Genomic DNA, 16,878 nt, shown 5'->3' on the forward strand with positions numbered 1-16,878 from the left:
GCAACAAGCAGTCCTGCTGGGAACAAGGACCGGAACGTGCAGGTTCTCACTGCCTCTCCTCAAACTTTCACACGTGAAACACTGGCTTGCTTGCTTTCAGATAGCAAAGGACTGCATCAATGATTCACTCAAAGTATAAAAATAAAAAGAAAATTTTATTTTATAAAATACTAAAATATTTATAGATGAAAGGACATAACTGAGATTTCCTTCAGAATTGTGATAAGGTGCCAAGGAACTACAAAAATTGTTAACATTAGTATTTTAAAAGGAAGAGTCAGGCCCCCTTACCCTTCCTCTCTGAGAAGAAAAAATACCCAGAGAAAGACATTTAAGGGGCAAAAGTTATTAACTAATCAAGAGTTCTCTGGAAGGATAAAACTTAACTGAAAACTTCCTCTTCCCCTTCCTTAAGATCTTTTAGGAGACAATGTTTACATATCTTAATTAAAATTCCTACACTGATTCTAACTCTTCCTCCCCTCCAGGAGTCCTGAGAGTGACATATACCTCTAGACCAGGGGTCCCCAAACTTTCTACACAGGGGGCCAGTTCACTGTCCCTCAGACCGTTGGAGGGCCGGACTATAAAAAAAACTATGAACAAATCCCTATACACACTGCACATATCTTATTTTAAAGTAAAAAAACAAGACGGGAACAAATACAATATTTAAAATAAAGAACAAGTAAATTTAAATCAACAAACTGACCAGTATTTCAATGGGAACTATGCTCCTCTCACTGACCACCAATGACCCGTGGGCCATAGTCTTGGGACCCCTGCACTGGAAGATTTGGGAATGTCTTTGGTGGGTATGTAAAACAATGATCACTACACTGTGTTATCTTGTAATCCTGATGTGTAAAAATGCTTTTTCTTTTTAATAGATCCTATATAAATGTTGTAAGCTTGTTAGTAAGACTATTGTACCATGCTCCCTCCTTACCCAACCAGTACTTGATTTTGTATAAAAGAAGGTCTAGAACAGTAAGAGGACCTACATGATTTGGGATTGTGCCAGCTAATAAATTCATTTGGGCCTGACCTGTGGTAGCGCAGTGGATAAAGCATCGACCTAGAATGCTGAGGTCGCCAGTTCAAAACCCTAGGCTTGCCTGGTCAAGGCACATTTGGGAGTTGATGCTTTCTGTTCCTCCCCCCTTCTCTCTCTCTCTCTCTCCTCTAAAATGAAAAAAAAAAAAAAATTCATTTGGCCCTGGCTGGTTGGCTCAGTGGTAGAGCATCGGCCTGGCGTGCAGGAGTCCCAGGTTTGATTCCCGGCCAGGGCACACAGGAGAAGCGCCCATCTGCTTCTCCACCCCTCCCCCTCTCCTTCCTCTCTGTCTCTCTCTTCCCCACCCACAGCCAAGGCTCCATTGGAGCAAAGTTGGCCTGGGCGCTGAGGATGGCTCTGTGGCCTCTGCCTCAGGCACTAGAATGACTCTGGTTGCAACAGAGCAATGCCCCAAGATGGGCAGAGCATCACCCCCTGGTGGGCATGCCGGGTGGATCCCGGTCGGGCGCATGCGGGAGTCAGTCTGACTGCCTCCCCGTTTCCAACTTCAGAAAAATACAACAACAACAAAAAATTCATTTGGACTTGGTGTCTCTATGTAACCTGTGGATTAAGGTACAGTACTTTACAACAGAGTGATGTGGGTGGGGTGTGGAGGAAACCGTGTTTAAAATGATGCAGGCCAGGCCAGGAGCTGGTAACTATGAAGCTGAGCGGCAGGCCCGCCCCGGGAATCCCAATGGGAATCCCAGTGAATCCAACGTGGGGTCCATTATACTATATTCTCGCGGATTGACTTGAAAATTCTAATAAAAATCCAACAAAACAAAAATGAGAAATATAAAGACAACTATTTCAACAATAAAGCCTATTTCAACCTCATTAAATAGTCGTATAAAATGAAGGCACTGACTGATCGTTTAGAACCCCCAGAACACTCAGCAATTCAGAGCAATGCTCAGCTCCCACCTTCATTCCAAGCCCAGGACCCCCACTTCTTGAACTGAAGACCTTCACCATCAGTGGAAGGACTGCCTTTGAAAACTGGGGATCAGGCGACTTTCTCTGGCAGTTGTTGAAATGTAAGATGAAGATGTATGTCCCCCAGGGCAGGGCGACAGCAACGGTCACAGCAGCCCACGTGCAGCAGACTGACCTGGCCTGCCCACTCTTCTTAACCCCTGTACCAAACTGCCCCTTAGAGAAGAAACCCAACCTCACATCAGAAGTATAAAATCAGAGTCCTAAGAGGTTCTAAGACAGGCTAAACAGAAATGATGATTTAGCTGTTTTCACTGAAAACAAATACAGAAACTACGTAAGAGCAGAGGCCCATAAAGCTCAAACTGACCAAGTTCCTTAGGAAGGACACTGCTATCACTCTACCCACAAAGTATGACCAAGGTCCACCACACTCCACCACTCCCACTCTAGGCTACACACCTGGCACACTAGCATACAACAATAGAAAAATCTTTTTGCCTTAAGCTCCATTCTCTATTCAGAAACTAATAGTATTCATAGTATTAAGAACTAATGATTTCACCTTACCAGGCAGTGGTGCAATGGATAGAGCGTAGGACTGGGACGTGGAGGTTTGAAACCCTGAGGTCAGCAGCTTGAGCACGGGCTCACCAGCTTGAGCGCGGGGTGTCTGGCTTGAGCGTGGGATCCTAGACATGACCCAATGGTCACTGGCTTGAAGCCCAAGGTCGCTGGCTTGAGCAAGGGGTCACTCGCTCTGCTATAGCCCCACGGTCAAGGGGCTACATGGTCAAAGCACATATGAGAAAGCAATTGATGAACAACTAAGGAGCCACAATGAAAAACTGATGGTTCCCATCTCTCTCCCTTCCTGTCTGTCCCTATCTGTCCCTCTCTCTGTCTCTCTATCAAAAAGAGAGAGAGAGAGAGAGAGAACCTAATGATTTAAAAGTCTCTAGCCTGACCAGGCGGTGGCACAGTGGATAGAGCATCAGACTGGGATGCGGAAGGACCCAGGTTCAAGACCCCGAGGTCACCAGCTTGAGCGCAGGCTCATCTGATTTGAGCAAAAGCTCACCAGCTTAGACCCAAGGTCGCTGGCTCAAGCAAGAGGTTACTTGGTCTGCTGAAGGCCCACGGTCAAGGCACATATGAGAAAGCAATCAATGAACAACTAAGGTTTAAAAACAAAAAACTGATGATTGATGCTTCTCATCTCTTCGTTCCTGTCTGTCCCTGTCTATCCCTCTCTCTGTGTCTCTGTAAAAAAATAAATTAAAAAAAAGTTAAAAAAAAAAAAGTCTCTATACTGCTTATCACTGGGCAAAGCAATGTGAAAGGATAAACTTTCCATCATCTCCTGCCCCTGAAGAAATGTGGGTTCCACAGGGTGGACCAAAGCCTTCAGCTCTAGAGGACAAATTAACAAAACTTTTCCAACCAGCAGTTTCTGCCCTCAGGTAAGGCCATCGATCAACTAAAGACACCAGATCATTTCTACAAATGCTTGTAATCCTGGGACACTGCCTAGAGCCCTATTTAAATTATAATAGAATTTGCAAAGTGGACTTACGTAATTGCAACATTGCTCCCATCTATAACAATGTGCTTCAAATCCGTCCTCCCTGGTTCGTTCTTTAATTCCAGCTTATAGGGTACTTTCAGCGTATCTCGGAACCTTTGAACCCCTGTAACCGAGGAGTCGATGTAATCAGAAGGCCCGGCCCAGGGCAGCAGCACTGGCGGAGAGAGGGGCCGACAGCTGGCCTTGGACTGCGGGGAGCCACAGCCGCCCGGCTGGCTCTCACAGGCCGGCCTGAGGTTGTTTGGAAGCAACTGTTCTCCCTGCTGCTGCTGCTGCAAGCCATTTTCGGGGAACACCAGGATTCTGGGCTGGTGACTTGGAGCTCCTCTCGAAATGAAACTGACCATTTCTTTGGGACTTGAAGGGGCGACAGCGGGCGCAAGGCCATCAGTCTCCAGGAGGTCCCCGCTCCCAGGGCAGGTCGGCTTCTGCTCTGCCGGCGCGGTTCTGAAAGCGCTCACTTTGCAGTTTGAGGTACTCGGTTTTGGTTCTACTTTGCATGGTAACTGAGGACACGTTTTTACCATGTTTTGCGGTGCGTGAGTTTGTGTTTTCTTTGGAGTAGAATCCACTGTAAGCTCGTTTACACTGCTACAAACACCTTTATTTTTGGTTTTGTTGGTCTCTAGATACACAGTACCAGGTGAAAATTCTCTGTCTTCTTGGAATCTTTTATTTTCTTTTTCAATTTCCTCTAAGAGCAATAATGGTTCAGTAGATGGCCCATACTCTCTAATGACCTTTTCAACAATTTCCTGGGAGTAGCCCATGGTTTTGAAAAAGTTGACCAGGATGTTGTGTTCCATTTCCTCAGTAGTGTCTTTTACATCTGGACTGAAACCGTCAGGGTCAGGAGAGGAGTCCAACAGGTCAGTGCTGACCCCTCCAGCTAATGGCTTACCGTCATGTAAGAGCTCCTCCTCCTGAACGCTTTCCAAAGAAAACTGTTTCTTGGTGTGTCTTTCTTCAGAATCAGAAAACCTCCTTTTATTACAAACCCTGCCTTTGCAAAGCGCCTCTTCATCTGGGGTCAGACCATTTATCGGGACAAAGAGTGTGTCTTGTGAGCAGGAAAAGACGGCGTCCATCTGTTGCGTAAGCTCGGAAATGGGAGTCCCAGCTTTACTTCTCGCCTCTTCCTGCGAGCCCATTTCGTCTCCAGAAATACTCAGTTCTGCTGCGCTCTGTGTAAACTCCACCTCCTTCAAATCTCCGATTTCAAGAGCATCCTTGTCTCCCGTTTCAAATCCATTCTCCTCACCTTGTGTGAGTGTCAACAGTTCTTTTTTCAAGGAAGTGGGCAAAATCAACAAATCCATTGTATAATTGTCTGTGCGAGCTTCCACAAATTGTTTAAATTCCCTTTTCACCTCTGATTCTTTCTGACTGTTGGGCAGGTTCTCATTACTCTCAAAGAGCTTTACAAACTGCTGAATGTGACTCCTGGCCATGACCACAGCCTCCGCACTTCCTCGGATGCCAAGCAGACCAATGTCCAGGATGCTGAGGTCGGCGCAAGTGTCCTGTATCAAGCTCTTGAGAAACAGGCTCTGCGCCCAGACAAAAATGCAGTGCATAGCCTTGGGGTAGCTCTCTCTTTCTTCTAGTTCGGGTTCACAGAGTCCTTTAATATATTCCTGCGAGAAGAAGTGAGATCAGTTTACAAAGCTCTTTAGAACACAGATTATGTTAAACATGTAATTACAAGTGTCAAGCTGCACAGAAATCAAAAGCTGGCTAATAACTGTGGGGAAAAGGCCATGATTTAAAGAAGGGATTTAAAGTAACAGCTATAAATTGCTTAACTGTCTTTACCAGAAATTGAAAATGTTGCATGTGTGTCTAAGAGGCAGGTGACATGTCCCAAGGTGTACTTGCAGTGTGATCTTAGGGCTTTGCCCAGCTACGTAGAGGAGAATGACAAGCCAGACTTATGCTACGTGTCGCTTATTACTATTATGACATAATGAAGAGATAAGATAATCAAATCAGACCATTTACTCCAAACAAACCCTGACTTTTGCTTCACTCCTATTGTCCTTAGTTTCCAGACAGAAAAAATGGATTCTTTGAAGACACTAAAAAAAAAATTAACAAATTTTTCCCCAGCTGGCTGGAACAATGTAACCTATAGAACTTGATGTCTGTATTCTAAGCAAGACCATACTGTTTAAATGCAGACCCACATATAAAGAACCAGAGAATCCCAGAGAGTACTGCCATTCTCAGATATAAAGGTAGGATTTTTAGCACAATTTAGTGGATTCTTTAGGACCGACATCAACAGCGGAAAATACTTGAATAACTTGGGCACCGGAGTCTGTTCCCAGGCTCAAAATCCAGCCATACAACTGCTGCTCTGGCTCGAGTTACCTAATGCCTCTAACTGCAGCATTTTGAGGAATTGTGCAAATAGCCTGCTATAGCTTTGCATGCACAAAACCCAGTGTGTCCTAAAAGAAGTAACTGTCCCTTGACAACTACTCAATTTTTTTTTTTCTGAAGTTGGAAACAGGGAGGCAGTCAGACTCCCGCATGTGCCTGACCGGGATCCACCCGCCATACCCACCAGGGGGCGATGCTCTGCCCATCTGAGGTGTCGCTCTATTGCAGCCAGAGCCATTATAGCGCCTGAGGCAGAGGCCATAGAGCCATCCTCAGCGCCAGGGCCAACTTTGTCCAATGGAGCCTTGGCTGTGGGAGGGGAAGAGAGAGACAGAGAGGAAGGAGAGGGGGAGGGGTGGAGATGCAGATGGGCACTTCTCCTGTGTGCCCTGGCCGGGAATCGAACCCGGGACTCCTGCACGCCAGGCCGACACTACCACTGAGCCAACCGGCCAGGGCCGCAACTACTCAATTTTTTATTAATAATTTACTCTTGAGAATTACTAAGTAGCAACAGTTGATCTTTTTTTAAAATTTTTTATTCATTTTAGAGAGGAGAGTGAGTGAGAGAGAGAGAGAGAGAGAGAGGAGGGAGGAGGAAGTAGGAGAAGGAAGCATCAACTCCCATATGTGCCTTGACCAGACAAGTGCAGGGTTTTGAACTGGCAACCTCAGTGTTCCAGGGTAGACGCTTTATCCACTGCACCACAACAGGTCAGGTGCAATAATTGATCTTTATACTCCAGTTCAAAGGTAAACAAGACAGTACAGAGTAGCACTATATTCTAAGGGTGGTCTGGCCATCAGCTGTATTGCTAAGAAACATTCTGTGGATCCAAACAGCCATTGTTTGCATCTGGCTGTATTTGGTGTCTGAACACTTGAATGTCAGTCAAAAACTGTCTCCCCGTCCTACAATATTTGTATTTTTTATGTTACTCAGGCTTTTAAGAAGTAAATGGTGGGCGCCTGACCAGGTGGTGGCGCAGTGGATAGAGCGTCGGACTGGGATGCGGAAGGACCCAGGTTCGAGACCCCAAGGTCGCCAGCTTGAGTGTGGGCTCATCTGGCTTGAGCAAAGAGCTCACCAGCTTAGACCCAAGGTCGCTGGCTCCAGCAGGGGGTTACTCGGTCTGCTGAAGGCCTGCGGTCAAGGCACATGTGAGAAAGCAATCAATGAACAACTAAGAAGTCGCAACGCGCAACGAGAAACTGATGATTGATGCTTCTCATCTCTCTCCGTTCCTGACTGTCTGTCCCTGTCTATCTCTGCCTCTGTAAAAAAAAAAGAAGAAGAAGAAAAAAAAAGAAGTAAATGGTGGGCATATCGAATAACTTCCCTTTCATGTGGCGAAGTGAATTTCTATCAGTCTCTGTTCTACAGCTCCCACCAGTTCCCCAATCCAGAGAGAAGACAGCCACAGCAGGTCTGGCCTGGGCAGGTTTCTGGGCGCCACTGTTCACCTTCTACCTTCTCTTGTTAGGGGCACACACTGAGAGGTCTTGTCAGCGTGGCCCCCAGATCACACGTGGTTCGAAACAGCTGACAGTGCAGAGGAGAAAGCGTAGGGCACTACCTGCGAGGCACCCAGCAGCACACGACAACGAAAAGGCCCAAGTGCAGAAGCAAATTGAAACAAGACAAAGGGTTAAAAGCACAGCAGCTCAAGATCAGCTATGGTGAGCGTAGATCTAACGCACTGTGGCCGCTGCCAGGAGCACAGTGTGCCCGGAACACCACAGCGGCAGGTGGACACCCACGCCCACCGCAAGTCACAGGGAAGTCACAGGAAGGCCCAGCAGCGCGGCAGGGCGGCTCTCAGCGCACCGCGGGCGGAGGGCACGCTAAACGCGGCAGACCCAGTTCTCCACACTGGCCGCGCACTTCAGGCCTAGCTCTAAAGATCTCCTACTTACGGGACTCGCACAAACCGTGCTGTATACTACCTCTAAGAGGAAAGAAAGTAGGACTAGTGATTTTCAGACACTGACACGGGTCCTACAGAACATATGTAAATCAGAAGCAAGACAGAAGCCTTAGAAAAACCAAGCCCTTCAACATCATTAATCTACAAATCTATAACAGGCCCATTTTAGGTTTTCAACTGGCCATCTACAGTGTGTCCGTAAAGTCATGGTGCACTTTTCACCGGTCACAGGAAAGCAACAAAAGACGATAGAGGCCCTGGCCAGTTGGCTCAGCGGTAGAGCGTCGGCCTGGCGTGCAGGAGTCCCAGGTTCAATTCCCGGCCAGGGCACACAGGAGTGGCGCCCATCTGCTTCTCCGCCCCTCCCCCTCTCCTTCCTCTGTCTCTCTCTTCCCCTCCCGCAGCGAGGCTCCACTGGAGCAAAGATGGCCCGGGCGCTGGGGATGGCTCTGTGGCTTCTGCCTCAGGCGCTAGAGTGGCTCTGGACGCAACACAGCGACGCCCCAGAGGGGCAAAGCATCGCCCCCTGGTGGGCATGCCGGGTGGATCCCGGTCGGGCGCATGCGGGAGTCTGTCTGACTGCCTCCCCGTTTCCAGCTTCGAAAAAAAAAAAAGACGATAGAAATGTGAAATCTGCACCAAATAAAAGGAAAACTCCCAGTTTCATACCTATTCAGTGCAGTTTGATGTGGGCTCACACACAGATTTTTTAGGGCTCCTTAGGTAGCTATCCCGTATAGCCTCTACAGACTCGTCACTGACTGGTGGCCTACCAGAACGGGGTTTCTCCACCAAACTGCAGGTTTCCTTCAACTGCTTATTTCACTGAGTAATGTTATTCCTATGTGGTGGCGCTTCGTTATAAACGCGCCGATATTCACGTTGCACTTTGGTCACGGATTCTAATTTAGCGAGCCATAGAATACACTGAACTTTCCTCTGTACCATCCACATCTCGACTGGCATGGCCATGGGCTGCTCCGCTGTATACACGGTGTTACATCATCATCTGCGCATGCACACATGCTACCACATCATCCTACAGAAACTGGGAGGGTTTTCCTTTTATTTGGTGATTTCACATTCCTATCGTCTTTTGTTGCTTTCCTGTGACCGGTCAAAAGTGCACCATGACTTCACGGACACACTGATAACACTGCTATAGATTTGATAATATTTTGGTCCCTTTCCCATGCACTTCTGACATTTGCTTTCTTTTTTACCTTTACCCTCAACTTTATTTCTAAAATCTCGACCAAGTTCTTCCCAGGAGGGGTGTCTTACCGGCCCCCGGAGAGGATATCCGCATGCGCACTGGGTGCACGTGTGGGGGCGGGACCGGGCAGCAGCATGCAGCGCCAGCTCTCATCCCCCTTCCATTCCACCCGCAGCTCTCAGACCTCCCAGAGCTCCCAGCACCGCTGACCAACCCACTCTTCACTCTCACCCAAACAATGTCTCCAGGTCTAACTTCACTTCTGTTACTCCTTCCACTTAGTAAAAGACGGCATCTTAACAGAGCCCAGAGGCCCACCCAAATGCCTCTCCTTCTGCATCTAAACTTCGACCTTTCAGGACCTCTTCCCTTCCTGACTCACAGCATTCGGCCCCTTCCCAGGCCTCGACTCAGCACGCCAGTGTAGCTGGCCTTGCCCTTGTCCCTGCCTACACACTGGGGTGGGTTCTGTGCAGAACACCCCCTCAGCCCGCTGCCCAAGCGGGGGGGGGGGGGGGGGGGTGCTCCACCTGTCTTTCAGCTTCACACTCTGAAGAGTAGCCTAACTGCATGTCACTCAATCCCTTGAAATCTGATCCCAGCCTCATTCAAACTGAAACCACCTTCCTAAATGCCAACAATGACAACCCGTGCCCAACCTAGAGCCCCCCCCCCCCACCTGGGCTCTTTGCAGAACACCACTGACCAACTTCTCCCACAAGTTCTTTCCCCTCCATACTTCTGAGATGCCACTGGCTGTCCTTTACTTCCCGTTTTTACAACTCCCCCAATCCTCTGCTGCCTTTTCCTACTGCGTAAGTGTAGATGTTCCCCAAGGTCCTGTCCTGGTCCTCTCCTGCCATCCCACTCCCGCATACTCTTCGGGTCCCAACCCTAACTTTCACTTCTCTGCTGAAACCTCCGAATGTCTACCTAGAGCCTTCCTCTGTGACACTGCCAGGTTGCCAGTTAGACCCAGGGCATTTCCACAAGTGCCCAAAAGATCGAAATCGGAGCTGACTGCCTTCTCCACGGTGTCTTTGGTCCAAGCTCCCTTGTAATGAAACGCAGTCACCTCCACCCACAGCTGCTCTCCCTCCTCCTTTGCAATCCTCACAGGTCTTGTTTCAGGTCAACACCGAAACGTTAAACTCTCCTTTCCGTTGCCAGGCTCGTCACACCCTACTCCCTGCGACAGTGCCCAAGCGAGGTCTGAAAGCACTGCGGGTGCACGCTCACTTTCTAAAGCTCCTCATCACGTAGGGTCCAGTTCAGGATCCGCAGACCCATTCGCCAAGCCCTCCGCGGTGCGGATTTTAGCGTGCTTCTTATTTCTGCAGCCAAATCTTAACTTTCCTTCCTCCCATTCTTATCTAAAAATACATTCCAAGAATGGGAGTGGGGTCGCAGTGGGGGGGGGGGGGGCATGTTCATCTGTTTTTTACATACAACAGTATCTTATTATTTAAACTACAGCATTTACAACAATTTTACTAGACAGCGTGGGGGACTAGCTTTGGTCATATAACACTGATTCTGCTCTTCCTGGGGGCACTGGCAACATCAGATATTTCTGGTTGTCACAACTGAGGAGGTGCTCCTGGCATCTTGGGGAGAGGCTGGGAATTCTGCGAAACACTCTACAATGCACAACACAGCTCCAATGACAAAGTATTCTCTGACCAAAACGTCTGACAAATACGTCCACGTCAAAAAATGAATTGAAGTTTGGGAATATCAGTGGACATGCAGTCAAGCATCAATGATGTGGGTAACATTGTTTAAGAGAGAAAATGGCTAAAACACCAAAAAAAACGGTGTGCGCTCCACTTTAATAACTGTGCACAGTTAAGAAAAATTATCAAATACTTCTAAATAAGGCAAAAGGATGGCCTTTTGATCATAATGGAGCGCTCTTTGGCCCGCCCAAAGATTACTGAATCCTCTGGGAAATTCACCTTTGCCGGATGCAACACGCATTACTGACCAGGGCCCTGGCTGTGACGCTACCAGGTAAAATGTGGATTTTTGTCCACCAGAAATGCCTATGACCTCAGTCTGTTAGAAAAAATATCCCCAAAGGTTATCATCTCAGTGTCTGTAAGACATTAGCCAATGTGAACGGAACCTGGCAGTTTCCACCGTGTGTGTGTGCTGAAACTCAGGAACTTGGTGCTGTTTGGGCCACATTCATGTTCCTGCTGGTTTCCTCATTCACAAGTACCTCCCTGTCTGAAAGCCACGGCTCTTGCCTCTAAAAAGACATCTCCACATTGGCACTCTGAAGGACCCATGGAGATGTCCAAGTAACTCACCAGCCTGGAGCTATTAAACCGAGTGGCCTGAGAAGGGCAGCCCATGGGCTGCGAGCCAAGCACACTTCGCCCGGGCGCCCACAGAGCCGAAAGAGAACAGGCCAGCGCGAGTTCCCTCTCCCTTTTCCTTCTGACTTTGGATTTGTTTTATAGTTCTTGGCCACCGGTTCCTCTCCACACTGGCTCAGGCACCAGTGGGTGCAGGTGGCCAGGTCAGTCTCAATTCCTCCCTTTGTAAACACGAACCGAGTCTGCAGGAATCTGATTTTACGGTCTGACCCTGTGGTGATCTGTCCAGTGGGTAACGGGAGCTATTTTCTGTTAAGTGAAAACTATCAATATATGAAGGTCTGGTGTCAGTCTTTTCCGTTTTACTGTTCGTGCAAGAATAGGTCTCAGAGGCCCTGGCCGGTTGGCTCAGCGGTAGAGCGTCGGCCTAGCGTGCGGAGGACCCGGGTTCGATTCCCGGCCAGGGCACACAGGAGAAGCGCCCATTTGCTTCTCCACCCCTCGGCCGCGCTTTCCTCTCTGTCTCTCTCTTCCCCTCCCACAGCCAAGGCTCCATTGGAGCAGAGATGGCCCGGGCGCTGGGCATGGCTCTGTGGCCTCTGCCTCAGGCGCTAGAGTGGCTCTGGTCGCAACATGGCGACGCCCAGGATGGGCAGAGCATCGCCCCCTGGTGGGCAGAGCGTCGCCCCTGGTGGGTGTGCCGGGTGGATCCCGGTCAGGCGCATGCAGGAGTCTGTCTGACTGTCTCTCCCTGTTTCCAGCTTCAGAAAAATGAAAAAAAGAAAAAGAAAAAAAAAAAAAGAATAGGTCTCAGGAGCACCGAAAGAAGCCCCTGCAGCCTGCAGAAACCCAGGCCAGTTCTGCAGTTTTGGATTTCTCTTGACCTGTGGCTGAGGCTGCAGGGAACGGAAGCTGAAAGGTGTCTGCATGTCTGTGTCTATAAACGAGAAAAGCTTGGTTTCTCCAGGGCTGAGTGTGAAATATATTTTCGTCTCAAGGGGCAGTAGTGGATTGGATTACAATGTTTCTTAAAGAACCTCTGTTCTAATTGATTTATAGAGAATAATGAGCTTTTACATAATCTATATTCTTAGAATTCCCAGAAAATAAAGAAACTACAGATCTGACACTTATAATGTGTCATTCCTTCAAGGACCCCCCCAAAAGCCCCCAAAGTCACAGAAACTGATCTAGCAAAAGCATATTTAAGAATGCAAATTCATGTAATAAAAATAATGCTTAGAATAATCAATGTGATTTGATCATTTTAAGGCTGATTTTAAAATGGATGTCCTTTCCCTGATGTTATTTGCCTACCTATTATACAATACCAAAGTCGTCACTTCATTATCTTAATTTAAAACCGATCAGGGTTACTAACGAGCCACTGTGAAATGAACCCGCAGGTTCAAGCACAGATAAAGATCCCGCATGACTGGCAGCAGTACGCTCCAATCCTAAGAGGCCACAGTCACCTCTGGCTTGCATATAGACCCTTCGATGGGAATGCACACAGCTCTTATCCATCAGCCAGTGTAAGCCCCCGGTTCTCCTTAACATAACAACTAATAACTCGGTGACTTTAAACAAAAGGATTTTTCCTATGTTTCCATAGGATATAACATGGAAAACGTTCTTTAGTTAATTAGAGGAGGCGTTTCCCGCCTTGCAATTTTGTTTTTGAAACGCAAGACTGCTAACTTGACACAATTACACGACTTTTGTAAAACGGCAGCACAGAACAAGCTCTAACCAAAGCCCGGCAACAGGAGCCGGTGACAGACCAGGAGAGGGAACCAGTCGCCAGCAGTCACTCCACCCCGCGTAACCAGAGTGAGTGTCCCTCGTTTCAACATTCTGGCGTGACCCCAAAATAGTAACCATGAAAAGAGACTGAAACAAACCACTCTTTCTCAAGAAGAGAATTTTCACAACCATGAGGGAGTTTAAAAAAAAAAATCATTCTTGGAAATGCAAAAAAGGCCACCAACCTCCTTTCTGGTAAAATCAAAACAAAAACTCCGCGTCACCACCCAGCCTTACATCTGCAAATTATTTCCTCCACGAACAAGTTTACTGTTCAAGAATTCATGCATGAAACCAGTACCAAAAAACAAAACAAAACAAACCCTTAAAATGAATGAATAAATAAGCCAACACAAACAAACAACAGGCCACCTCTGGAGCTGCCCTTTTCCTTCTCCTTCCTGGCTCTGCGAATACAGAAGTCAAAGCTCGATGCTGGGTCAAGGACAATCCCAACTCCTAAGACCCTCTCCCGCCCTCTTCTTTCCCACCGCCATCAGAGCGGCAACCGGAGGCGCGGGTCTCAGGTGTCCTGCAGCTCCAGCGTTTGAGACTGCCCGGGAGGGGGCTCCCTCCCTTACTCTCCTCACAACTCTGCAGGCTGGCTCTGCTTCACGGTGGCCGCTCACCGTGGGAGGTAATGCTTCCACCAGCAATCGGCAGGCAGCTGTGGTCAGCAAAGTCAGCATCCTCCAGTTCACGGACAAACTACACCACATGGCCATGCCATTCACTTTCAACTACTTTTCTCTGGCTTGTTAAGCTCCAGGAGAGGGTTCCTGCTCCCCAACCTGCTTGCGCACCCCACGATGGACCTTGGACCGCAGCAGGGTCTCCAGGGGCCTTGCACCACCACCTCCTCTATCTTCTCAGCTCTCCACAGGGAAAGGAACACCCCCACTGAACACAGGACCAATGAGGCAGCACCCCCCTGGCTCTCAGAACCGTCTGCAGAACCCCTCCTTATCCAAGATCCTGAGCCGATTCCCCTCCAGCTACAACCTCCAGAACACACAGAACTTGCCCTCGATCTGCGTGGCTAGATAGTGGACTATCTAATTGTGAGTCTAGAGGGGACAGTCTGAGGTCTGGTCCCCTTATTCACAGCTCATTACACCCCTTCTGCCTTCACCTGCCATCTCTGAGGCCATCAGTTCTCTGAAAGGACATGGCCAGTCTTGTAAGTTTTTGGACTGTCCTAGCCCAAATAATACCGGCCATTCATGAACATTTCCTGAGCTCCCATCTGCCTTGCCCAAGTGCATCCCAGTTCCTTGTGTCCTTGTGTGTGGCTTTACCAACACCCAGAGTGGCAGTGATTGTCACCCACTTGAGAATTTCTGGATCAAGCCACCCTAGAAACCCAAGCCGTCTAACCCTCTGTGGCCCCTCACTCAGTTCCAGTCCTCTTACGTTCTTTTCCAGGGTGCTCCCAACAGCTCCTCCGCGCCCACCCTAACGACCCCGCTGCCCTCAGCACCCCCCTCCCAGAGGGACGGCTCCCGACCCGGTGAAGACCACGCTGCAGGCCAGCAGACCCTCCGCCGCCAGCTTCCCCAAATGGAACACACTCACACAGCGGATCTTCACCCACCGGTCTCCCACGGTCTAAAGCAGAGGTCCTAAGAAGGCCGTCCAAAGTGGAATCTGGTCCACTGGCCATGCTCTGCTTAGCATGCATGGCTGATTTGTTTTGTTTTGTTTTTCTAGAATACATATACTTTTTAAAGGAACACATTAATGCAAAACTTTTGAGATATAATTCACAGCATGCATCGTTTTTAAAACATAAATAGGTTGCCTCTTAAAAAGATCAGACATCGGCCTGACCTGTGGTGGCGCAGTGGATAAAGCGTCGACCTGGAAATGCTGAGGTCGCCGGTTCGAAACCCTGGGCTTGCCTGGTCAAGGCACATATGGGAGTTGATGCTTCCAGCTCCTCCCCCCTGTCTCTCTCTCCCTCTCTCTTTCCTCTCTAAAATGAATAAATAAAATTAAAAAAAAAAAAAAAAAAAAAAAAAAAGATCAGACATCACTGGGCCCTTACTCTGTACCTGGCTGACGCTGAGCTCGGTCACCTGCCTTCGCCCACAGGGCATCAGCCACCTGCTGCCCTCTGCAGTCTCCTGACCCTGGCCCTCTCTGATCTAAAGGGAGTTCTAGCTCTTGTCCCTCCTCAGGGCCGAGCTGTCCTCAGCCACATCCTTCCCCATCCCTGCCACCACCGAGTGACCTCAGGGACCCCACGCTGTGTCGCATCTAGAGCCTCCAGACGTGAGGACCCACACTTGCTCTCTGAAATTCACCCACACACCCATTTCCCTGTCAGCCGCCAACCCCTGCCACCGGGCCCTAGACAATGTCCTCTGGTTTTCCTCTCACTCCCAGACACTGCCTCTGTCCTTGGCAGCAACGTGGCACTGCTATGAAAGTGGCTAACAACCTACCACCAATTGACATCATCACAAACCAGCACGTCCCACTCGGAGGGGCCACGCCTGGGGATACACACACCAACAACGGAGGCATTTCCTGGGAGACACAGGTCTGCAGGATCGCTCTCACCTGCGGCCCTCTCGGGCCTCCCCACGACCCGCTTGCTCGGGAAAATCCACGTTCTTCTCCAGGTCCCAGCGCTCTGGGCCCCGCCCACCTCCTCGGGTGGGCGGACCCGTGATAAAATGGCAGCTTCACGGTGGTCACCTCGCACTCGCTCTTCCCTCTGGGAAGCTCGCTGTCATCCTCACCACCCAGCTGGGCAGAACAACCTCCTCTCAAGGGTTTCTGAAGCTCCCAGTGCACACTTCCACCTGAAACCCCGCTGTACTGTTTGTTTCCAAGCATCTCTCCCCTGCCCCACGAAGCGGTGGCTTCCTTGAGGTCAAGAGGCAACAGTCAGTGTACGTTGTCTTTAACTGCCAGCTATCTGGCCCCACCAAGCAGGAATCAAGGTATCCGCCATCCTTTCTGACACCAGGGCTTAAAAACCTCACCCTGAACCCTTACGGCCAAGTCCCAACGAGAACCTTGCCACCCCACTCATGCACAGCTCTGATTTGGAACAATGGCCCTTCCCCGGCTGGATCTTCTTGCCTCCAAATACAGACTTTCAAACTCTTCTCCTGGCAAAATCCTCACCGACTCTCTACTGAATAAGGCCAAGGCCCCAGCCTGGCATCTGGGTCCCCTGGAGGCTTTGTCAAGACTCTCCAACAGGTTTTCTGGCTTCTAGGCCTTGGCTCATAACCACCTCTGCCTGGGAATCTTCCAGGCTCTTCAAAGCCCAGTTCAAGAGCTGCTTCCTCCAACAGATCCCCCCTCGGACAGAAGTGGCTGCTCTTCAGGAGCCTATGCCTCTTGTAACCTCCCTGGAGATCATCGCCTTCTAGCCTGTCTCACCGCTCTCCGTCTGTGGAGCGCTACCTCACCCATCTCCACGTGCCCCTCTAGCATCTGTTACAAGGTGGTTAACATCTTAAAAGCAAGAAAATAAAGCAAGCCACTTGACAGGCCCCAGAACAGTTGCCCACATCTTATTTTAAGGAGACTCAACCAGCTCGTTTAAAAAATTATTCTCTCTACCTTCCTCCAAATCTTCTCCGCAGTTTAACCTGACATATTGTAGATGCTGA

The 16,878-nt window shown here is 49.1% G+C and overlaps 1 protein-coding gene across 3 annotated transcripts in view; it reads right to left on the minus strand.

Moving 5' to 3' along the window:
- N4BP1 (NEDD4 binding protein 1) overlaps positions 1-16,878 on the minus strand; it is a 40,516-nt gene that overhangs the window by 20,552 nt on the left and 3,086 nt on the right. For all 3 annotated transcript variants that reach the window (XM_066244189.1, XM_066244188.1, XM_066244190.1), the window contains exon 2: positions 3,576-5,224. In XM_066244189.1, the coding sequence (XP_066100286.1) occupies positions 3,576-5,224 (1,649 nt within the window). The remainder of the gene's footprint in view (positions 1-3,575; positions 5,225-16,878) is intronic.

The sequence above is a fragment of the Saccopteryx bilineata genome, chromosome 9, assembly GCF_036850765.1.
Source record: "Saccopteryx bilineata isolate mSacBil1 chromosome 9, mSacBil1_pri_phased_curated, whole genome shotgun sequence".
Lineage (NCBI taxonomy): Eukaryota > Metazoa > Chordata > Mammalia > Chiroptera > Emballonuridae > Saccopteryx > Saccopteryx bilineata.